This window comes from Carassius auratus, chromosome 9 (assembly GCF_003368295.1).
Source record: "Carassius auratus strain Wakin chromosome 9, ASM336829v1, whole genome shotgun sequence".
In the NCBI taxonomy this organism is placed as follows: Eukaryota; Metazoa; Chordata; class Actinopteri; order Cypriniformes; family Cyprinidae; genus Carassius; species Carassius auratus.
Genome location: NC_039251.1, coordinates 18,679,749 through 18,704,280, shown reverse-complemented (window position 1 = coordinate 18,704,280; position 24,532 = coordinate 18,679,749). Strand labels below are relative to the sequence as shown.

The 24,532-nt window shown below is 38.6% G+C and overlaps 1 protein-coding gene across 1 annotated transcript; it reads left to right on the top strand.

The window, feature by feature from the left end:
• The first annotated feature begins 4,489 nt into the window (after positions 1-4,489).
• Positions 4,490-23,034, top strand: LOC113108614 (E3 ubiquitin-protein ligase HECW2-like). The gene is made up of 30 exons (XM_026271818.1): positions 4,490-4,806; positions 7,931-8,602; positions 9,102-9,209; positions 9,452-9,546; positions 10,277-10,346; positions 10,485-10,654; positions 10,824-10,966; positions 11,600-11,700; positions 11,780-12,528; positions 13,343-13,661; positions 13,773-13,871; positions 14,073-14,223; positions 14,782-14,885; positions 15,039-15,163; positions 15,807-15,992; positions 16,300-16,434; positions 17,233-17,317; positions 17,396-17,492; positions 17,625-17,708; positions 18,376-18,464; positions 18,757-18,877; positions 19,238-19,351; positions 19,579-19,731; positions 19,820-19,918; positions 20,151-20,280; positions 21,172-21,318; positions 21,400-21,514; positions 21,618-21,703; positions 22,123-22,235; positions 22,371-23,034. Exons 2-30 carry the CDS (start codon positions 8,296-8,298, stop codon positions 22,480-22,482), a joined length of 4,407 nt encoding a protein of 1,468 aa, XP_026127603.1. The 5' UTR covers positions 4,490-4,806; positions 7,931-8,295; the 3' UTR covers positions 22,483-23,034.
• The last annotated feature ends 1,498 nt before the right edge of the window (positions 23,035-24,532 follow it).

Here is a 24,532-nt window from a genome sequence, read left to right as displayed (position 1 = left end):
CTGATTTAGCATTAATTTGTCAACCTGAAGTCATAATTGATAGGGATACACAATATATCGGTATCATTTCATCATGTGAGTGGATATTTGAGGTTTGTAAATTATTATTTATTTACTAATTTATCGGTATCCTGTATTTCTCTTTGTCATATTGTACCTTATAATTTCAGGATGCCAAAATTAATTTGTAGAATTCAAGTTTTTAGTGGCTTATTTTTAAATAATTTGTAAAAATGTTATATAATTTTGATATCAGCCGTGTTATGGTTATCGAACATAACACTCATCATTTATCCTAAAAAGCCAGAATTTAAAACATGGTGCCCTATCAATTGACCCCATTTACTTCCTGATCTTGTGCATGACTCATCAATGTCTGTTATTTCAAAGATTATTATAAAAAAAAAAATCTGATTAAATATTGAGAAATGGAGCAGTAAGAACACCTTCTACATTTGCGCAAATCCATATGCGTTCAATACTTTTTTTATGTATTGATTCAGATCATTGTGGTGTGGGTAGTAAATGAGAAGTTCTTAGTTTCATAGTAAATGCATTGTAAAACCATTGGGAACTGTTCTGTTTGCTTAAACTAATGTTATCGCTTTCAAACAAGGCTTTTTTTCCTGTTGACTCTATTTTATTGACTGAAGCCTTGACTTCAATTCTGATTCACCATATCAACAATTTTGAATCGCATTACAGCATTATTTATCAATTTTGTAGTTGAAAAGCTGCAGGAAAAACGCTTTATCAAAAAAAAAGTGTATCGTACATTTAACATGTCACATTACGGAAGTAAAATGGGACAGAAATGCCTTTTCATGTTGACTTTTAAGGATGTAAAAGCAGCTTTCGGTGTTTGTTCAGCCTTTCTGCAATTCACATGTCTATGTGTGAGCGTGACTGGATCTCTGCCTGTTCTATCTTCGATCTGTCATTTCTGCCTTAAGCCATTTAGCTTTGAATGCACATGTAACGCCTGTAGGTGCTGGAGTACCTCTGTGTTAGACAGATCACTTCTTACTAACACCCTTTTGCATTAGCCGAAGCTGTAAGGCGAGTCCGAGTAGCAGAACATTCCATGCACTCCAAGCAATTTGATATTTCATTTTATATCGATGGGCACAATTTATGGTGTTGAAAAGACATCAAAGTTACATTTTATGGTTATAGCGTCTCTTATAACCTGAGACAAATTGTTAGAAACACTGCCACAGTCACAGTAGCCATGAGATTGTTGCTGTCTGCACAGCCTTTTTTTTTTTTTTTTTTTTTTTACTGTAACGTTTGATGAATGCTGTTGATGGTCCGTCTGTGTTCCTCACACATTACTCAGCAGCATCCATCTGATCTGCTCATGACGGTTGATCGTCTGATTCAGGATCACTTACCTGAGAGCTGAAATTAAACTTTGTCATCCTGAATCGAATGAGAGAACGGTGCCTTTCTTGTAACATGCCCCTGCTTCTCTGACACCCATTCGCAGTTTAACCTCCTCTTCACTGAGGACGGATGTTTGGCAGTCCATCTGAGTAGTGTGTATTTAAATCATGACGACGTCCTCTCATAGTATGTACTTGACCAAAAACACTCATATGGCACATAATTGTCTCTTGCACTGTGAATGTAGCTGTGTGTGTGTGTGTGTGTGTGTTTGAATCATCTTGCAGTGAGCTTTGATGTTTGTTGTGTTTTTATGCTGTATTGCAATCATGCTCTGCCTCATGCTAAATTTGAGCTGTTTTTGTGGTTAAAGTGTGAAAGGCTGCCTTTTTTCTATCAATATGATTGTGACATATTGTTTTCATTGGTGTTCACTGTGATGTGCCACAATATTTGGAGGCCAGGATCTGATTATATGTCTCAAAGCAAGAACTGCTTATTCAGAGCCAGATCGGTCCTGATTATGTAACAATGAAGCCAAACAGATCCAACAGCAACTCTTTAACACTGCAGCAATGACAGCAATGTTTGTACTGATGCTAGTTAGGCTTCTTCTGTCAAAATGTAATGAAGAATTTGCTCATTTTGTTTAATAGAGACTGTTGTTATGTGGTTAATAGCTCTGCTGTAGCAGCTAAATATTAATAGTAAAGACTCTAGAGTGGTTTTATGTGGTTTTATAAATGCACTACCATTTGAAAGTGGTATAATGCCATAACAGGTGATTTGAATTGAATAAAACGAATTGAAGATGTATGTATATATCTGTTAAGTATGCTGATGTATTAACTGGTTTAGAATATGAAGGGATATTAACCTGAAAACCTCAGTCAAACCAAAATCGACCTTTAGCGGAAAAAGATGTGATTTGAGGGAACGAAAGCCTACAAGCCTGCACATTCCACAGTCATATTCTGTGTGACACACACTAATTCAGTACTTCTGAAGGATTTGAGTAGAGTTTCAGACTGGGCTTCAAGTTTAGCTGACTGTTTTGACTTATTTTATATATAGATATAGAATGCAGCTCACTGCCTCATGAACCTAAATGCTGTTGTGCTTTAATAAATTTGCAGTGACTCGTCTGTTATATCTGTATTGTAAGGAGTTGATATTACTTGTCTCATTTGAGAGCTGAGTTCATATTTTAAAATGAAAACATTAATCAGCAGTTGTAAATTGCTCTCAATAAACCTTTTAAACGTATAAAATGTTTACTAAGAGGTATAGTTCAAGTGTGATTATAGTGCTGTTTTGCTTGGTTTGTGGTGCTTTTGTAATTCACTTATGTGCAGTAACTATGAAACTCTTAAGAGTGTAATTGAAGATTTATGTCAATGCTTCTTTTATACAGATATGTGATGAAACACTATCAGCACATGTATGCTTAGCACTTCTGTTGGCAGTCGGACTGATTTCTCATCATTGGCTTGCACCTGTTTGGCCAAACAGCAGCGTCACTGTGATTTGGTAGTGATCGTTGTGTTCTTAATACAGTGATTAGGGCAGTTCATGCTTATTTCTGGAGCATATTTTGTTGTTCTTTAATATACAGACGTACTAGAAAGTGTCAGAGATGTTGTTTACCTGCTTTGTAATTAAATTGTTACAGTGCAGGATAACAAGGTAATTGCTTGTTTATCACAAAGCTTTGTAAATGGTGAAATAACAAATTGATCATTCTCAGGTTAAATAACGTGCTGTGGAGTCAGTGGCTTTTAGTGTTTAAATATCTTAACATGTTATTTGACTCAAAAACATGTGCATTTTTTGAGCACTACTGCAGTTCCAATAAAAATTGTTTATTCAGAGTTGGTTCTCAGATTTATTAAAAATGTTCTGTGTGCGTTGCCATTTATTTATTTTTTTAAAGGATTGTTAACCCAGAAAAGACAGTTCTATCCTTAATTACTTGTGCTCATATCATTCCAAACTGACTGTCTTTAATTGAGGTATGGTTCTCACACAAAATTAGTGTTGTGTGTGTGTGTGTGTGTGTGTGTGCACTGTCCTTTTAAAAGAGGGCAGTATGTGTAAAACCTAGAAAAATCCTTCAAACATCTTGTCAGTGCCATTTTGATTACTGCTAATTAGTCACATTTAATATTTAGCTTTTTTCTCAGCCTAACAGATGGCTGTTAGTCGTGCTGAGATTTGGCCACTGCAGTTGCCAAAACACCATTTGACTGGAGATGTTGAAGTTCTTTCATCTCAGCTGAAAGACAGATCGCTATATAATCTAAACACAATGTCTTTAATATCTGATGCACTGTTAAAATTCCTTCACAGAACAGTTTTCCTCATTCATAAATACATAAATCATTTGGCCCATATAGCCCATTGATAGTCAGCAGTATTGACTCTGAGGATGGCACAGAATTAATGTAAACACGCATGTCTCGAGTGATATGTCCAGGTCTTTGAGTGTTTAGAATAAACCAGGACATGAATACAAATGCTGTCCTCAACCAAGCACAGGCTATAGAGTCGAGTACAATCACATCAAAGAGAAGATTCATCTACAGTGGAATGGAAATGTGGCCCTTAATGTTCAATACCAGAGGACTGAACTTTTTTCCCCCATGAGTTTTAAAACTTTAATATATATTTAAACCCTTTTTAATTGCCATTAGTTAATGCAAATCAATGTTTCAAATGACTCCATTTTTATGTTAAAGCCCGTTCTTATGACGATAATGTAAATAATAATAATAATAATACTTCTAAATGTAAAATAATTGCAGTCCACAACACAATTATAATGATAACGTTATAATTTTCCCAGCTGATATACCTGCATTATTCTTTATAGACTGCATTATAATGAGGTGTGGAGTGATCAGTCCATACACATGTGATGTGAAGGTTTGTGTTGTGTGTGTGTGCAGGACAGATGTGTTCCCCAGCAGTCGCCACCCCGCTGCTCTCACACTGCTCCAGCTCCAGCTCCGGAGCGCCTTATAACTGCGTTATAACCACCGCTGCATGCGCTGCGCGAACGGACGAAGCGGGTGTCACGTCCACAGGGAAACCCGACGTGTTTCTAGAGTAATTACACAGGCGTTGAGATCAAGTCTTCAGAAGCGTCAGATCAGATAGATCGCGCTGTAATCCAGGATGTTATAGCTCATCTGTCAACCTGTGCAAAAGGGAACTATCCCCTCAGTCGTGATTTCTGCTTCGGGTAAGCGACTATATCTCGCTACAGTGGACGAAGAGGCCTTGAATATAGCGACGCATCGCTGCCAAAGGGAATCCAAAGAGGAAAGCGCGATAAAGCGGCATTATTAACTCGGGCTATTCGCCTCTGCGCCTCGGATTTTGTTGGCGCTTCCATGGACACATCAGGTTGATGCGCAGGTACGCGGTTACACAATGTACTGTGTTTTGATGCGTGCTGTAGTATGCAGCCGATGTGTTAAAAAGATGTGTTTTATGATTGTGCAGTTTTAATGCGTAGCTACATCTTGTGACTGACTTGTATTTGCGTCTCTTTTTCTAGATGTAGCCTAATAACGGTGCGTAAGCTTGGCTGACTCAGAGGTTCAGAAATACATATGCGCTGGGTGATGGCTTATGTTAATGCAGCATGCTGATTCTCTGCAGATCATGATGTGTGAATACATGACGAAGGGAATTCCCTGCGTTACCCGATAGCGCTGCATGCGATGCGTGTCGTGAGAAAAGCCGTCACGGCTCTGTGGAATTTGTGCGCGTGCTGGGCTTTACCTGCAGATAAAAAAAAAAAAAAAGATTTTTCTTTTTTACTTCATGTGAGGAATATGCTGGATCGCGCCTATTGGCTCGAGAGAAGATCGAACTCATATGACGTAATACAAGCGTTTGTGAGTAAAAAAAATATAGGCTATTACAAATTATTAGGCTTTTTTCTTTAATATGTTTTTTTTTTTTTTTTTTTTTTTTTACAATTAAATAAATCTTCCAATAAATTTTATAATAAATAAATACGAAGAGGATGATAAAATGAAATTGGGTGGGAGATAAACTGTGTATTTGTATGCGTTCACTTTCATACAAGTAAGCAATAGTCTAGTACGCTGATCTAGATTCTTATTTCTTTTAATTTTATTTTTTTTGCAATGAAAATTTTGTATTTTCTTTACCGCAAGATTGCAATATCGTAACAAGTGCCATATAGCTTACGGTGTAGTATGTAAGATTAACTAATCTACGAATAGAAATACCTATAGAAATCCCTTTAAAAGGTCAGATCCCTGAAAGTCACTGCATAATTTGCACGCTGATTTGGACATCCTTATGTACTCTGCAGTTCTCTCCCAGTTATTCTATATTTATAATGCTGCATCACATTATCATTTAGCAGAGAGATGGGTGAGATGTGAGGGAAAGCAGGAGGTGGCAGAATGAATGTTTGATTAAATTATCCATTATTCGTGACATGTGAGAAAGACCCCTGTAGTTCTTTGCCTTTTCTAGAATTAACCCCTGCAACAGTTGCAAGAAAACCCTTACAAATTATACACTTACAATGTTTGTGAAGAAAATATTGATCAGTCATTAAAAAGTAAATTGGTACATCCATGCTGACCCAAAAGGAGCAGACCTGAGATTGTTAATGGATGACACCTGCTGTGAGCAGAACAGTAATGCTCCTGTGCCCATTCTCTGTGCCAGCTTCCCAAGGTGCCCGTTATGTCAAGAACCAAAGACTGCAGTAACCTCCGCTATTGCACAGAGGGGTTCCTGTAGCAATAGCAAACACTGCATTCATGCATAGGTGAACAAACCTCATTTACTATTTAATGGTCCGTAAGATCAGGTGTCATCCGCATGCAAACACTGCAGAAACTTTTGGTGCTGACATCAACTCCTGTAACGCACTCATACACACATGCGTGCTCGCTTAAGCAGTTTTCAGACATGCAATACACTGTTAATCTGCAGTGTAAGACTTCTAATTTAAAGTGTTTCAAAAAGCAAGTGCACATATTGCACGTACAATCTGGTGATCCACATTAGTAACTGTAGCACATACATGGGGCTCTATGTAAATGCTGTTTAATGTTTGTCAGTATTAGTTAATAACTTGATTATTAAAAGTTCATTATTAAAAGTTTAGAAGTTAGTGAGTATGGAGTTTGAATGTGGTTTGTATAGCCAGCAGAAACATTATATATTTTAGCACAATAAAATAATCACCTTCTTCCAGCAGTAAATTTAGTAGCACTATTTAGAAATGTATAACATTCTTTTTTTCGCAGAGATTTTTGAGATATAAATGAGAAGGATGGTTGAGCTGGAATGGGTTAAAAAAACCAAAGATGCTGGGAAGTATAAAGAAATGATATCCACTATCCCCCCCATCAGTGCTTAATTAACCTGAGGTGCCTTTGGAGAACTGTCAAATGGCCATAAGAGGCCAATTTTTTTGGGAGGCACATTTTAAGAAAGGAGACAAAAAAACAGTTCAGTTGATTTTTAGATGCTACATGATGTGTGGACACAGCACAAAACAAAGGAAAACCATGAATTATTGCTTAACTCAAGTATTTTTTATTATACACTTTTTTTTTTATTTGTCTGTAAAGCTGCTTGTTTAGGAATTCTTGGGTACATTTTAACCACTGAGCAATTTAACAAGACAGAAACAGGCCTTTCTGGAGTTTTCCCCATGGGCTGTGCACAAAACTAATACGTGACCAGCGTAGACCAGTGGTTCATGATCAGATAACTCTTATGAGCTGATTCTTTTCAGGGAATCAAAAACCAACCAGTGTAGTTCAAATCATGAACAAATGACTCCTATGAACTGATTCTTTTGACAACTAGTCCAAAAGAGTTTAGGGTTTAGAGTTCGTCACTGGATGAAATTTGATTCATTTAATAAATTAAAAAGTGTTATTGTTAATTAAATCTGAAAATATAGGTGTAATACAATAAAATATAAAAATGAGATGAAAACTTGACCGTAAAAACTTGCTTAATAGTCAAAAGTGCTTACACCAGCTAATAAATAAAATAAATAATTATAATATAATATGCAGAATAATAATAATAATAATAATAATAATAAATTAAATGAAATAAAAAAGCTATATAAAAAAATATTAAAAAACTAATAAAAAATGACAATAACAAAACTACTAAAACTTAAACTACTACTAAAATTATAAATGTAAAAATTATAAATGAAAATAGAAAAATTACTATAGTAGTTTAAATATAGTTCTAAAACAACTTTGTAATTAACAGTCATCTATAGTGGTTAGGGGAAACACTGTACTTGAGTATTTTCTCTTTACTGAACTTTCTCTTTCCTTGTTCCTCTCTCTCTCTCTCTCTCTCTCTCTCTCTCTCTTGTCATTTTCCTTACCATTTCCCCTATCTTTTTCCTACCCTTAACTCCTGTTCATTAGATTCTTAAGACCCTGAATTAAAGTTATACTTTTTTTTTTTTTCCTTCAATGTGTATTCTTAGAATGTGTTGTTGATCTTCTCTTAGGAGCCGAGAAGGACTGTGCTTGCTAGCTGGATCCCACTGGCCAATCAATGGAAATAACTAAGCTCTTTTAGACTCATTAAAGATTAATTAAATACCTCATTCTCAAATCGTTAAGGTCAATCGTCATTATCACAGCCAAGTGCTCTAGCAGATGACAGGCCTATCTGGTCCTTCACCTGTATGACCAGACAATTACAGGTCAGCCCAGCTCTGATCCAGGATTCAGGACAGGGACCTCCATCATTCCGGCTTTTTCCTCAAACTCACCCAGTCTATAGACGTGCTCCCACACAGTTGCCACCATTCGCCCCTCTCTCGCCACAGCAGTTCTCCCGTCCAGGCCCCGCTCCGGCCCGGCGTCAGGCATGGCGCCTCAGGGGCGGGATCACCTGGCCACACGGGAGACTGCAGGCCGTAGACGGAGCCCAAATGTGCGGCACACGCTCAGCCCGGAGAATCTTCGGAGCTTAGCCGAGCGCGGTGGAGCCGAGCAGACTGGAGCTGGACTCCCCAGAGCCAACAGTGATACAGACCTGGTCAGTTCTCAAGGGCGATCCTCGCTCACAGCTTCTACTTTAGAGTTCACTCTGGGCCGGGGCCAGAACTTGGTCATCACGTGGGATATCAAGGAAGAGGTGGATGCTACAGACTGGATTGGCATGTACCACATAGGTAAGAATTGGGGTTATTGAGTTTATACACTTGATTTACAATAGATTTGATCTAGTTGTATTGTATGAATTTAAATAAATTATTTCATGTATGGATCCATTCACCCTCTGTGACCTTAAATCCTCCTCCTTAAACACTAAGATCACAAATCCTCACTGTCATGTAAAAATATGAGCCCGGAGCAAAGTGATACATCTGGGCACAAAGCCACTAACCACTGAATTGAAGGCCAGCAAAACTTTACCTTCGCAGGGGTCTTATCTCTAAGGGGCTCTAAGTTTCGACAACTAAGCAGATATTCAGTAAAGGCTTCAATGTAATCTGCCCTACATTTGTTCTTTAGTAGATGACTAATGCTGTGTAATGTAATTTACACTGCCGCTGTAGAATCTGTATTGCTAGTGAAATTTGTCATCATCATGTGGTGCTGTTTTGAATGGATTTAAACATGCACACACAGAAATGTAGATACAATGGTTTATTTTATGTATTTTTATAGATGAGACCTGTCCATCAAATATGTGGGACTGCAAGAACCGCGGGGTTAACGGTACACAGTGTGGTCAGATTTTCTGGAGGCTGGAGGCAGGACCGTACTTCCTTGAAGGTGAGTGTCACTGCAGCCAACAGCTGACCTCCACCTTGATGTTATAAAATATTTAATGCACTAGGAGGTTAGACAGAAGATTTTTAAAATTGCATGAACCTGTTTTACATTCTTGGTGCCCAGAATTCAGCTTGAAATACTGAACGTTAGCAATGCTTAAGGTTATAAAAATATCACGCAGACTCTACAAATATTATGGTGCAGAATTATTATGTCGGCACTTCTCTGGTTATCTCTTCTAGCTGAGACAAGGATCTGTTTTAAGTACTATCATGGAGTAAGCGGTGCACTGAGAGCCACAACTCCCTGCATCACAGTCAAGAACCCCAGAGCTTCGGTCAGTTTTGAGTGTGTGTGTGTGTGCGTGTATGTAGACATTATTCTTTTGATATCATTTTTGTGTTGAAAACAGCATGAGTTGCACTCAAAGTTGAAAAGTTTGGGGTCAGTAAGATTTAAAGATGCTGTTCTGTAGCTACTGTAGCTGTCTTGTTCGCTACAGGCCAGACTATGTATGGATTGGGAAAGGTTACAGTACATGGGGTGTTAAGTGCTAAATGGCTGTTTGACTGCAAGCTCACATGAAGGTCGGACATTTCTCAGTTCCCATAAGTGCAGGCTATTTATCATGTCGCTGGATGGATATAGGGAACTCAGTCATATAGATATGGGAGCTTCTTCCTTGCTTAAAATACTTGGGGGAAGTCGTGGCTTAGTGGTAGGCAGTTTGACTCCTAAACCTAAGGTTGTGGGTTCGAGTCTCAGGCCGGCAATACCACAACTGAGGTGCCCTTGAGCAAGGCACCGAACCCCCAACTGGGCGCCGCAGCATAAATGGCTGCCCACTGCTCCGTGTGTGTGTGTTCACAGTGTGTGTGTGTGTGTGTGTTCACTGCTGTGTGTGTGCACTTTAGATAGGTTAAATGCAGAGCTCGAGTTCTAAGTATGGGTCACCATACTTGGCTGTATGTCATGTCACTTTCACTTATTATTTATCCTTGTAAGTCTGTGTTTATTACACAAGAAGGCCAGGTGTATGTTGTTTCTCACATCAGTCTATCTTCTAGGTCGACGGTCAAGGTGAAGGACAGCAAGCTTCAGACAGCAGCCGGAAATTGGTCAGCTTTACTCTATCAGGTACACTTTCTGTGTGTAAGACAGAAGGCAACGATCAAATGATGAATTATACACTTCAAATAACTTCTAATGCGGTTATCCTGCTGGCAGATTTATTCAAGCTGTTTTTATTGCTGATTGGACTGTTGTTTGTTTTAGATATCCGGGCTGTGGGGCTGAAAAAAGGGATGTTTTTTAACCCAGACCCTTATTTGAAGATGAGCATTCATCCTGGCAAGAAAAGTTGCTTCCCGACATTTTCTCATCATGGTCAAGAGAGACGATCTGGCATTACAACTAACACTACTAATCCTGTGTGGCATGGAGAGGTGACACACACACACACACACACACACACAAAGAGAAACAAACTCTCCAATACACGGCATGAAAATACAAACACATTCACTGGCAAATAAACAAGTACTGGATCAGTTCAGACAAAGAAGATTAGGTTGTTTTTTTTTCTTTTTCAATTTTCTCTGTTTTTCCATCTAGAAACACACTTTTGTGGCTCTTATGACAGACGTCTTAGTGATTGAGGTCAAAGACAAGTTTGCTAAAAGTCGACCTATTATTAAGCGCTTTCTGGGTCAACTGAACATCCCGGTGCAGATGCTGCTGGAGAGACACGCATCAGGGTGAGCATCATCACCACAATATAATGTGTCATTTATCTAAACAAACATGTTTCTGAACATAAACACTGCTTTTAGTCACAGTTTAACTGATCAGTAATACACTACTGTACAAAAGTTTGGGGTTGAGAAGAGTGTTTAAAATGTTTTTGAAAGAAATCTGTTATGCTCAATAAGACAATAAAGAAGTAATACTGTGAAATAATTACAATGTAAAATGGCTGTTTTCTATTTTAATATATTTTAAAATGTCATTCATTTCTGTGATGGCAGCGTTGAATTTTTGTCCCGCAGGGATGCACTGAATTAACAGTAAAGACATTTGTATAATGTTAAGAAATATAACTATTTTGAATCCATGCTGTTATTTTGAACTTTCTATTCATCAAAGAAGCTCGAGGAAGAAAAAAAGATAAAACATGTATCAAGTTCTCCTCAAAAATATTAAGCAGCACCACTCTTTTCAACATTTTAAACTAAAATTAGATCTCACAATAGTTATGTTTTACCGTATTTGATTAAATAAATGCAGCCTTCGTGAGCATAAGATACTTTTTTTCAAGAACATCTTACCAACCCCAAAATTTACACCAGTACTCAATATGTGTAAATAAATGTGTGTTTATATGGCTTCAGGAACCAATCACTGAGCTTCTCTCTATGTCGTCGTTTGCCCACTGATCATGTGAGCGGTCAAATGCACTTTAAAGTGGATGTTACATCTATGGGCCAAGATGGTAAGATCACATGCACATTTACGCTGACTAAGCTGCTCATTTTCAATGGTTTTGAAATAATGTTACCCACTTCTCATAGACATTTCTCCTGAGACGATTCTGGGGGCAGCAGCCCTCAATGGAGCTCCTGGAACCCCTTCAGATGATGAAGATCTGCCCCATCCTCTCCCTGTCCCATCAGCAGGCCCTTCCCCCACTGGCTCCCTGGGTTCCCATAGAAATGGTGACGGGAGCAGCATTCCCTCCCCAGACACAGAGATGTATGGTACCACCCTGGACGATGAAGCCCCTTCTTCACCTGACCCGCTACAGGTTTCTTTCAGTGAGCAGCTTGATGCCATTGATGCCCCTAAGGGCCCGGGAGATAGGCCTTTTGGGGCAGCTTCTCCCAAACTACGATCTAGCTTTCCCACACATACGCGCCTCAGCGCTATGTTGCATATTGACTCAGATGAAGATGAGGAAAGATCCGCTGCTACAGAGGCTACGCTACCTACATTTAGTAGCGCTTCAAGGACTCAAAACATCCCCACAAAACCACCAATAACAGAACCTGTGGTTGAAAGAACTGTAGAGGAACCTCCAGAAGAGGCAGAGCTGGAGTCTGAAATAGAGACTCTGAATATAGGACCAGAGGTGGCTCCTGAGCCAGAGGTTGTGCCGAGTTCAGTGGCCCCTGAGGTGGAAACCGCCAGTCTGATAGAGAGGCAAGAGGAAGAGGAAGAAGACGAGGAAGAGGGGCTTGCACCCAGTGAGGAGCTGGCAACTGAAGTTGATATCTCTTCAATGGCATCTGACTGCAGCCCAGGCCTTGTGTCTGCTTCTCAGGTCAGATGCAGGTTTACTGAAAGAAGACAATTAGTTTAAGTCGGTCAATGACATTTCAGAGTGTCCACCATCTTTTAAAAGTGTCCAGTCCTTTCACAAATCTAGTTTAAAACAGCGTTGTAATTGTTAACTAAAACAAATACAAATCATGAAAAAAACAGTATAATCATATGAAAATGTATACTTTAAAAAATTCCACAAAATTAGAAATGTTTTGGAAATAAAAATAAGTTTAAGTACTTAAATTACTAAAACTAATATCTTGATCAATTATACATTTAAACATAGAAATTAAAAACTAACAAAAATCACTATATAACAAAATGACTAAAACCTAAATCAAATCAAAATGAAGTGAACTGAAGTGAAGTGAGTGATACACACACACACACACACACACACACACACACTTGATTTGTCATAAAAAGATCAGACATTGACTTATTATTATTATTATTATTATTAAAACATAATGCCAAATTTCTTAATAGAGTTTGCTTTTCAAGAATTTCATTCTTTTAATGAATATTTATTCTTTCGTATGATACAATTTAATTTAATAGTTTAATCGCCCTTTCATTTTTTTACGTATGGCCTAAAATATCAAAATTCATAAATTAAAAATGAGATTATTAATAGATACTGAAATGTATAAAAAGTATTTTAATGTACTTTTGGTTGAATGAATAGGTAGGGCAAAATAATAAATGTAGGATCTTCTGACCCTTGCACTTGACCTGAAAGTGTGTGATGCTGACAAACACAAAGAGAGGGGTAGGAATATAATCGTTCTCTATGAACTTGATCTTCATAGGAGGCAGAACAAGGGGCAGAGGCAGCCATTGACCCAGGGGGAGAAGATCTTTCAGATGACCCACCCACAACTTATGAGGTTGTTGAAGAAACCGTTCCAAAAAATGAGTTAGAGAGGGACGCCCCAAAACCAGAACCATCAGCCAATGAGGAAGAGGAATGTGAAGATGTGACTGAGGACACAATGTCCAGAAGATGGAGCCTGGAGGCGACAGCCGGTGTGTCACAGGAGGATGAAGAGGAAGAGGAGTTAATGCCTTCAGTAGACGGAGAATCTGTGGATTCGGAGACCTTCATTACGGAGACAGAATCAGAATTAGGTATTCCCAGAATCATTCAGCTGCCCTTCACTTGAAAATTCATTGTAAGATGGAAAAGGAATCAAATATGAGTTTCGAATACATCCTGATTCTGTATGTAAAATATTGCAGGTGTCCCTCAGATCAACGGCGATCAGCGTGTTTGTTCTCTGCCGTCTGTAAGACAAGACATCCACCGATACCAGCGTGTGGACGAGCCCTTACCTCCTAGTGAGTGTGTGTATGTGTTTCTGTATGTCTGCATGTGCTTCCGTGGCTTTTATGAGTGTGTAAATACATTGCTTATGTGTTTTCTGTTCATTTGTAAGGACACTTTCACCTAATTACTGAATGTCAGTTCGGCTTGACAGCATGATAAGGTACCACCGCACTCTACACTCCATTCTCATTTCCCACCGTTCTTTTCTTTAGACTGGGAGGCTCGTATTGACAGTCATGGCCGTATCTTCTTTGTGGATCATGTGAACCGCACCACCACATGGCAGAGACCCACTGGCCCACCTGCTCCCCAGGGTCTGACCCGCTCCAGCTCCATACTGCAGATGGAGCAACTCAACCGCAGGTTAGATAAGTAACTTATATTTTTCACATGCCATATTACAAAGCTATTGAGAGGACACCCAGCAAACAGAATATTGTCCTTAAGTTTTTGTGAATCAATTTAAAACATTCTAAGATCATTCTTTACAGGCTTACCATACATTCATCTTCTTATGAAGTTCTTGAAAGCAAAAATTGCTAGCTGTGCAGCAAAGGTGTGGTCACATTCACCTTGGTATGCAAAATTCAGTGAACAAGATCCAGTATTCAGTAGGAATCCTGATATTTCATGAGAGTGTCATGTGAAGCGATAGATTTCCCAGCTGTTTGTTGTAAAAAATACTTGCACACTGCAACAAAAAAAAATAATAACTCGTTAAGCTGAAAATGGAAGTTTAATTGTTATAACCAGAAGCAGTAAATTAATTGAACTTTTTGTCCACTTAAAAATTGGTGAAACCCTGAAAATAAATTATTGTGACAAGATGAATGGAATGAAAAAATGATACTTTGATTTGATTTGTGCAAAGTAATGTAATACTTTTCTGAAAGTGTGATTTCTGTATTGTCTCTCTGGCAGGTATCAGAGTATTCGTCGAACTATGACCAATGAAAGGTCTGAGGAACAAAGAGTGGATGATCCTCCTTCTGAAGAGACAGAACTGCTGCCCCACTCCATCGGTGGTAAGCTGTCAATCAAAGTGAGATCTACAGATGATGCTGTTTGGGGAAGTAAATGATCACTATGCTGAGATAAATGCAAAATGGCATAGTCTGGGTAGAATAAGTGGATTTTTGGTTCAGTCTGTGCTTGTTGATGTGTCTATTCTCGTGTAGAATACCGAAGGGACGGCTTTATGGGTCAAGCCAGCTCACGTTCTCGTCTGGCTTTGCTGCTTCAGTCTCCCGGTGCAAAGTTCCTCTCCAGTCCAGACTTCTTCTCTGTTCTGCATTCTAATCCTGTGAGCTAAAGCACACAGAGACACAGATATCAGTGCTTTACACACACACACCTTGAACTGAGTCATTGATAATGTATAGACAGCATTATTATGAAGCTACAGAGCACCACACAGAACACTGGAGTGAAAAACAAAAGAACGTGCCACACATCAACAATGTGTGGGAACTAATACTTAATTTGTGGCCGCAATGTTTTTTTTTTTTTTCTGCATGTCAAATACAAATAAATAAATAAAACAGTACAAACAGTTTGTACATATATTATATTATATTATATTATAGCTAACATCATTAGCTACACTGTAAAATGTTTTCCTCTATTTTTCTGTGTCATTCAGGTCTTTGTGTCTCTTACATTGTTTTTCTGAGCTCCTCTCAGGTCATTTTTCCTGCATTTGAGCTCAGGTCATTTTTCCTGCATTCGGTAACTAACTGTTGTTGCAAAATGGTGCTTATTTGCTAAATGTAGAATAAAATGAGACTTTTAGGAGTGGCATATTGCCACAGAAAACGGTCAACCATCCATGTCAGGCCATTATAACAAAATATTTAATTGCTCAGTGATTCGACTGGCCAGTCAGAATCAAGTATTTAAAGAGCTGTGCAATAATTTTCTGATTTGTTTTCTTCATTTCCCTTTAGGGTGCCTATCGCATGTTCACAAGTAATACGTGTCTGAAGCACATGATCAGTAAAGTTCGACGGGACGTCCAACACTTCGAGCGGTACCAGCACAACCGGGACCTTGTCAACTTCCTCAATCTGTTCTCCAACAAGCAGCTGGAGCTGCCACGGGGCTGGGAGATGAAACACGACCACACTGGGAAGGTGTGTGTTTGTGTTTTTTTCTCCTTTGGGAACTGTGCACCTGCTCTTTCTTAGGGGCCTCTAGGCCTGCACATGACTAATCTAATGGGACAAACTGTACAGACAGAAACTGAAAGCTGAGTTTAGGATGTTCATGTAAGCCCATCTGGTGGGCTTCCTAATGCCTTAATTAGGGTCTCTGACAGGAACAATGAACAGATGCTTGTCTCATTTATTCTAGTCAGCCTGTCCGTTCTGTAAACTTCTGCTGGTGTTTCACGGACAGTTCTTTGCTCACACTCTCTGTCTATGTGTTTATGTATCACAGCCCTTCTTTGTGGATCATAACTGTCGTGCCACAACATTTATTGACCCACGGCTGCCTTTACAGAACTCGCGGTCCAGCGGCCTGCTGGCGCACCGACAGCACCTGTCCCGCCAGCGCAGCCACAGTGCAGGAGAGGTGAGAACTCCAGTTGTGTATACAGGACAGATTTCAGTAATACACATTCACTGCCACAAGTTTATGAATGGATTTTGTCCTTTTGTCAGTTGTGGGTATCCCTGCCCAAAGTTAAATCTCATTTCAGCTGGAGTTTTTTTTTTTTTTTTTCGTCTAATTTACTAGTTTTTTTAATACTGAATTAATTGCTTGTATCTCAAAAAAACTTTAATGGGGCTTTGTCATACGCAGTGTTGGAGGTAACACATTTCAAGTAACGCGAGTTACATAATCAGATTACTTTAAGTAACTAGTAAAGTAACGCATTACTTTTTGAAATAACTAATGCTAGTTACTTTGTTTACCATCTTGACTGACCATGGTCCTTGCTACTGACCTTCGATGATCCAATTCAACCATAATACGCAAAAACTACACATTTGTGTTTCATTTTTGTTATTGCTGAATAGTGTTTTCTTCATATTCTTTATTACCTCACACTCTACTGTACTGACATGAATTTACATTTCTGTCAGCCTGAGGTCTATTTATTTCACTTTTGCTACGAAAAGGGCTTTAACATATGTAAAATAACTTTTTTATATTAAAAACAAGCAAGCAAACCTTGTCCAGATTTAAGAAGCAAGTCAAAAGTAATGTAACACATTACTTTTTGTAAAAAGTAACTAAGTAACATAATGAGTTACTTTTTTAGAGCGTAACTCAGCATTGTAATGCATTGCTTTTAAAAGTAACCTTCCCCAACACTGGTCATTGGGAATATACACTGAAACCGTGAAGCCTCCTCTCATGTTTCAGGTAGCCGATGACTCTCGCTCTCCGAGTCCTCCTGTCCAGGGCCGGTCGCCAAGAAACCGTCAGTATCAGGACTTGGTGCCTGTAGGTGAGTGTGCAATCACGTTTACAAAGTGTGCACACACACTGACATAACATAACACATTACACATCTGTGTTTTTACAGCTTATAATGAGAAGATTGTCGCTTTTCTGAGACAACCCAACATTTTTGAGATTCTGCAAGAAAGACAGCCGGAGCTTGTGAGAAATCACTCCCTTAGGTACATTTTCCTACAGTTTTGTGTTTTAACAACAGATGTTGATAGAGTGCAGAATTTCATACTGTAAATTTAAAAGACTGTGCTAAATACTAAAATTTTCCATGTTGTTTATTTATTTTTATTTTTTTTTAGAGAGAAGGTTCAGTTCATCCGCAATGAGGGCCCAACTGGGTTGGCCCGTCTGTCCAGTGATGCAGACCTAGTTATGTTGCTCAGGTTAGTGTGCATTTGCATCATATTAATCACAGCTAATCATATGCCTGCCTGTTTCCCTTTGCTTGAGATACGCATGCATTAGTTGACTGTGTATGTTCTGTACACTTCCGTTCTAATGTTTGGGGTCAGTAAGATTGTTTTGAAGTAAATATTTTTACTCTACAAAATCACATTAAATTCATCACCAGAAACAGTACATATGATTATAAAAACACAGAGATGAGTTTATAGTAAATATACGTAATTATGATTTCTATTTTAAATAAATGCTGTCTTTAAACATTCTTTTCATCAAAGAATCCTAATGAAATGTAATAAATTAAATTGTGATAATTTAATAAATGACATTTTTGAAAAATATACAATTTTATTTAGTTATTAAAAATTGTAATATGGCACAATATTACTGCTGGTATTGTATTTTTGATCAAATAAATAAAGTCTTGATAAACAACAACAACAAAAAAGAAACATTAAAAATATTTTAAACTTAAATCAACCCAAATCTTTTGAATGGTAGTGTATACAGTACGTAAAAAAACAAACAAAAAAAACAACAAAAAAAACAAAAACAAGCTGTGTACATATATTTTATGATGGCCTGACTTTGTACACCTAGCTCAGGTTAGAATACACACACCTGTTACCTGGCCCTCTCTCCTTGCAGCCTGTTTGAAGAGGAAGTGATGTCTTATGTGCCACCCAATGCCTTACTGCTCTCCAGCTACTGTCATGCGTCCCCTCAGAGCTCCCCTGGTGAGACGTCACATGACCCCAACTCACATTTTAACAAAAATAATTCCATGTTTGCCCCCTTTTTCCTGCCTTGTATTCTCCATTACAAGACTAAATAGTGAAACTAAACAATGAAAGTGGAAGACCCTGTGGACTAATCTGTATGTTTACCTGATCATGCATGTGTTTAAAAAAGTTATCGTGATATATTTGCTTTTAATTGTTGGAAAAGCTTTGCATTGTGGATGGATTTCCCAAGGTAGGTTTCAACCCACTTTTCATTCCAGCTCTTCACATCTTCTTTTGCTCATAGGAACTCCACGAGCCAATGCTCGAGCCCCTGCACCCTACAAGCGGGATTTTGAGGCCAAACTAAGAAGCTTTTACCGCAAAATGGAAACCAAGGGCTACGGGCAGGGGCCAGGAAAAGTGAAGTGAGTTCAGTCTTCAAAAACATTTGAGAATTCAAAACATCAACAACAAGCATCTGATGTCCACCAGTTCGGTGGTTTGTTGAAAGAACTGAAATTCTGTCTAACAGTTGAATTAAGTCAGATATATTGATAAATTTCTATTTTTTTCAAATTTAGTTTGCATTTCTACCAAGAAATTAGCATTGCTTGGTTGTTTCTACAACTATACTTTGCTCTAGATCTTTAGACCTAAGAATATGGTGCATCGTGGTTAACTGTCAGCACCAAATAGGGAGCCACTTTGATATGCTTAAATGAATCTGTCCTTCTCTGGATTCTCTGGTTAATTGTGTCCTAATGAGATTTTACTTACCTTACTAGGTTAATAATTAGAAGAGACCACCTTCTGGAGGATGCTTTCAACCAGATCATGTGCTATTCTCGCAAAGACCTACAGAGAAGCAGGCTTTACGTCAGCTTTGTTGGAGAAGAAGGGTTGGTATTATTGAGATCATTTAAGTGACGTTTCTACGTTACAACAGGTGTTTATCTCATACAGATGTCAAAGCTGACTCATAATTGTAACTGTAATTTAAATGAAGATGCCCCTTTAGTTAATTTTACATTTTGTAATTTAAACCACATTACAGTATAATAACATATATTTGTGCATTGATTGGAATTTGTCAGTGCATGATATATAGCCGTCTGTTTTTCTTCAGGCTGGACTACAGTGGTCCATCCAGAGAGTTCTTCTTCCTGGTTTCCCGTGAGCTTTTTAACCCATACTATGGACTATTTGAATACTCAGCTAATGACACTTACACTGTGCAGATCAGCCCCATGTCAGCCTTTGTGGACAACCATCATGAATGGTAATCGATCAATGGATGAATTCAATTTAATTTACAACCAATGTCTAAAGGATATTTTTTTCTTTTTTAATAATCTTGTTTTCTTTAGGTTCCGGTTCAGTGGACGCATCCTGGGGCTCGCTCTAATTCATCAGTACCTGTTGGATGCATTCTTCACCCGACCATTCTACAAAGGCCTTCTTCGCATGTGAGTCTTCACTTTTAAAGGGATAATCCACCCTAACATGAAAATTTTGTCATTAATCACTTACCCCTGTGTCGTTCCAAACCCGTAAAAGCTTTGTTTGTCTTTGGAACACAATTTAGGATATTTTGGACATAACTACATGGCGGTAAGAGATTAATGACAAAATTGTCATTTTGGGGTGGAGTAACCCTTTAAGCACTTGAGGGTGTAACATCGGTTTATCTCTCTGCAGTCCATGTGATTTGAGTGATCTAGAGTTTTTGGATGAGGAGTTCCATCAGAGTCTCCAGTGGATGAAGGACAATGACATTCAGGATATGCTAGACCTCACCTTTACTGTCAATGAGGAGGTGTTTGGACAGGTACTAATGGCTTATGGATATGTGTGTCTGTTGTGTGTGTTGGCTGATAGCATCAGTATATTTAGAGGACTAATCTGGGATTGAGTTGATCTCTCAATATTTGATGGTAAATATTTGAGCACTATTTGACATTTACATCTAGAAAAGCCCTAAACCCCCACAAGAGTAACATATCTGAGAAAGTGTTATTTTAGTTTTATTTATAGACCGTTAGTATTTGTTATTCTGAATAGTATGTATTCATATTTTGAATTATTATTGTGCAATTAATATTAATATGACATTTTTTAAAATATATTTTCAGTTATCTTTTTTAAACTCAAAGTAGTATTCAAAGTACTTTTCTCATTTTATTGTCCATTTAGCATTAATTAGTTCAATATTTATATTTCGAATCCTAGCTTGAGGATCTTTCCCGAACCACTTCACTTCCTATCTTCTCTGCACTGTCCTATCATAATAAGGGAAAAATTAAAACAAAAGCATTAAAACATACTTTTCATATTTTTTTCAGTTTTTCTATATATTACTTTTCTAAATTAAATTATTTTCTTTTTCAGTGATATGATTGCAGTTTTAACCAGGCATTTATAAAAAAAAAAAATAAACAATTGCCACAAATAAACAAGCAAATATGCAAACATCTTTGCCACGAGTCAGACAACAGCCTAAAACCTCAATAGCAACACCCTAGTAACCACCCAAACCAAAAACCAATCATAACAATTTATCAATGGAATTAACAATTAAAAAGATATGAACAAGATTATATCTGTAAATTTTGTACTGGCCAGTACACGTTTCTTTAGAAATGTTACATCTATTTTAGTTAGTCAAGGTTATTGTGAAGTGATGTAATATGAGAGTGAACTGGAGCTTTCTTTATGTCAGATTACAGAGCGTGAGCTGAAGCCGGGTGGGTCTGGCATCCCTGTGTCAGACAAGAACAAGAAAGAGTACATTGAACGCATGGTGAAGTGGCGGATTGAGAGAGGGGTGGCCCAGCAGACAGAGAGTCTCGTGAGAGGATTCTATGAGGTATGATGTCATCGGAGTCTGTGAATATTCAATATATGAATGATTGAACGCTGGTTGATCTGAGTCCATGTGACTGCACAGGTGGTGGACGTCCGACTCGTCTCCGTGTTTGATGCCCGAGAGCTGGAGCTGGTCATTGCTGGGACAGCGGAGATTGACCTAGCCGATTGGAGAAGCCATACAGAATACAGAGGAGGTATGTTTGCTGGAAGAGATTCAGGTGTTGTTTTACACCAGGATATTATAATGTATATATTACAGCAGGATATCATAATGTGACTTTATCTCTGTCTTTGAAGGTTACCATGATAACCACATAGTGATTCGATGGTTCTGGGCTGCAGTGGAGCGTTTCAACAACGAACAAAGACTACGACTCCTTCAGGTACACCCAGATCTCACGGACAGAATGGATTTGATATACTACCATTCAAAAATAAAAACATTATTTTGATTAGCAAAGATGCATTCAATTTACCAAAAGTGACAGTGGTGACATTTATAATGTTTTTAAAAGATAAATGCTGTTCTTTTGAAACGTCTACTAAGCAAACAATCCAGCAAAAAATTGTCACAGATTCCTCAAAAATATGAAGCAGAAATTGTTTTCAGAATTGCTCATCATAAGATTAATTTTTTTCTCTCTCGACCCCAATACTTTCCTGTCATCTCTCCACTGTCCTCAAGCACAAAATGCCCATAAATATAACTTAAAAATAAATAAATAAATGCAGCCTTGGTGAGCATAAGAGACTAAGATCAGTGAAATTAGCCAAGTCCACATGTACTGTTTTTTTTTCCCAGTTTGTTACAGGCACTTCTAGCATTCCTTATGAGGGGTTTGCCTCTCTGCGGGGCAGTAACGGCCCACGTCGATTCTGTGTGGAGAAATGGGGCAAAGTGACCTCCCTCCCACGGTATTTCTGAGCATTTTTTATGTCTCGTGTCTCACACAGTGATATTACAGTAACTCACTGTAATTATCATTGTGTTAACCCACTGTGATTATCATTCAGCAAAATGCCACATTGTCTCTTTATATGTTTGTGTAGGGCTCACACCTGCTTTAACCGCCTGGATCTCCCTCCCTACCCCTCCTTCTCCATGCTCTACGAGAAGATGCTCACTGCTGTGGAGGAGACCAGCACCTTTGGTCTGGAGTGAGCTCCCTACACAGGAAAAGTGCCATTTGATTTTTTTTTTTTTTTTTTTTTGAGTTCTCCACAACCTGGCTTACCATGCAGGCTTCATTCTCAACCCTCACTCTTGGCTATGACCTTGGTAACTGGACACTTAGGTGTTTTGTCAAATCTACGGAACTGGAATATATCATCAAATGACTCACTGGGCATGTGCCAACTCCTGCTCTATACTGTATGGAATCAAACTCCTGTGGTAACTGCATTTAATTCCTCACACAAAAAGAGACTTACACATCCACAGAAATCAGAGCTGGAGTCCTGATCACCTGGTTTTGGTTCTCCTGTCTGGACCAGTACATTTTGATCTACGCTGTAGGGTTTTGCCTTTTTTTCTTGAATGAGCTACTTTTTCCAAAGATGTTTCATTACAGTAATGTAGTCACTTTATTTAATATTTGTAGGGTCTGTAGGAATAAACCTGTGATAGTTTTTTTGCTGCAGGGCTTTGTCATGAGCCCCTTTCACACTGCGATTCTGGCAAATACACGGGTAAAGTGTTCCGGCATTTGTTCCTGGGTCGCTAGATTTAGCACTTTCACACTGCCAGTGTTTACCCGGGATATGTGCGTGCTTTCACACACAACCAGTAAAGATCCCGTAATGACACGTGACATCAGCGCGTGACGTGTAATGCACAAGTCGAAAACGTTAGGCACATTATACTTTCACTGAAGCAAGCGAATGATCTCGGCGTAAGCGCGGAAAGTGAGGAATGTTGATCTTTCTTCAAAACACCCATCAAAAGAGTCGCGCCATAACGCGCATCATCACTTCGACACGGCATTAGATCTGGCTTTTGTTCACACAGCGCTCGTCCCGGGTCGAACCCGGCAAGTTACTAGATCCCCGTCCCGGGTTCATTGCCGGAATCAATCCCGGGACGTGGTTGCTTTCACACAGAAGGCGACCTGGCAATGTTCCGGCAATATGCCGGGTTGGACGTGCAGTGGGAAAGGGGCTATGGAGATACAGTGTGATGTCAGTTAAGACCAACTTTTTTGGTTTCAGAGGTTTCACTTCGGCGGTCTTGGTTTTGAGAGGTCTGATTGTGGACCTAAATGATATTGATCTTGGCTGCAGCTCTGAAAACACAACTCATTCTTTTTTTCCATCTTTTAAGAGAATGAAAACACACAAAACAGCATGCACACTCTCTTATAGAGATTCTTGCACCAAATGTAGTGGTTGTAGAATAGCAACCTGGCAAACTGAACATCCTAGGTTCAAACCGTGAGCTAGAAATTTCCACTATCACCTCTTGTGCACTTGAGCAAGACATTTATCAGCGGACTGTTCCAGGGAACTGTAAATGTAGTCATCCACTTTGGTTGGTCGACACTGATTAACTAACAAACACCAACACTTAGTACTTTGTTACATGCACACATTTTTTATTCCACTTCAACCTTTTATGCAACCCACAAATGCTACTAAAAACTATGAATGTATAAACACTGATCACCATGTGCAATATGTGCAACAGATTTCTGTGTATCAGGAAAGGTGGATTTTCTCTTAGAGACCATCATAAGGAGACCTATTGCTCTAAACTGTGGAGAGACACAAACAGTGGCCTTGAAATAATCTTTATTAAAATGTATTGTTGGGTATAGTTAGTAACATGGTGATGTGTGCAGTCCACTGGAGTAACTTAAAACCAGTGCTGCAGTAGTTAAAACCAGTAAAAAAGGTGAACAAGCTTATTCAGGAAAATGAAAGAAAAAAACAAAACAAAGAAAAAAGTTATATTTATTGTGTAGGGAGCAGCAACCCAAACTGAAACACCCTTGCTAGGTGGTATGAAGTGTTTTCGAAATAGAACATAATAATGGAATAATCTCTGAGCAGGATTTTCAATTTAATGAATCACAGATAGAAGTTCAACACAAAAATAAAGGATGAAAAGGTCCTCATTTTTTGGGTGACAAGTTGTTTACAGACATGTAATTTTTTTCTGTGGTCCCTTTCCTAAGCCCACACACACACATTCAGCAATACAAGGAAATCACTTA

What these genes read in the sequence shown, in the direction of transcription:
- LOC113108614 (XM_026271818.1), top strand. Translation starts at nt 8,296, where the DNA reads ATGGCGCCTCAGGGGCGGGATCACCTGGCCACACGGGAGACTGCAGGC. An exon ending in CTGTTCTGCATTCTAATCCT is followed by an intron (nt 15,164 to 15,806) that starts GTGAGCTAAAGC and finishes ATTTCCCTTTAG; the next exon opens with GGTGCCTATCGCATGTTCAC. An exon ending in TCGTGAGAGGATTCTATGAG is followed by an intron (nt 21,319 to 21,399) that starts GTATGATGTCAT and finishes GTGACTGCACAG; the next exon opens with GTGGTGGACGTCCGACTCGT.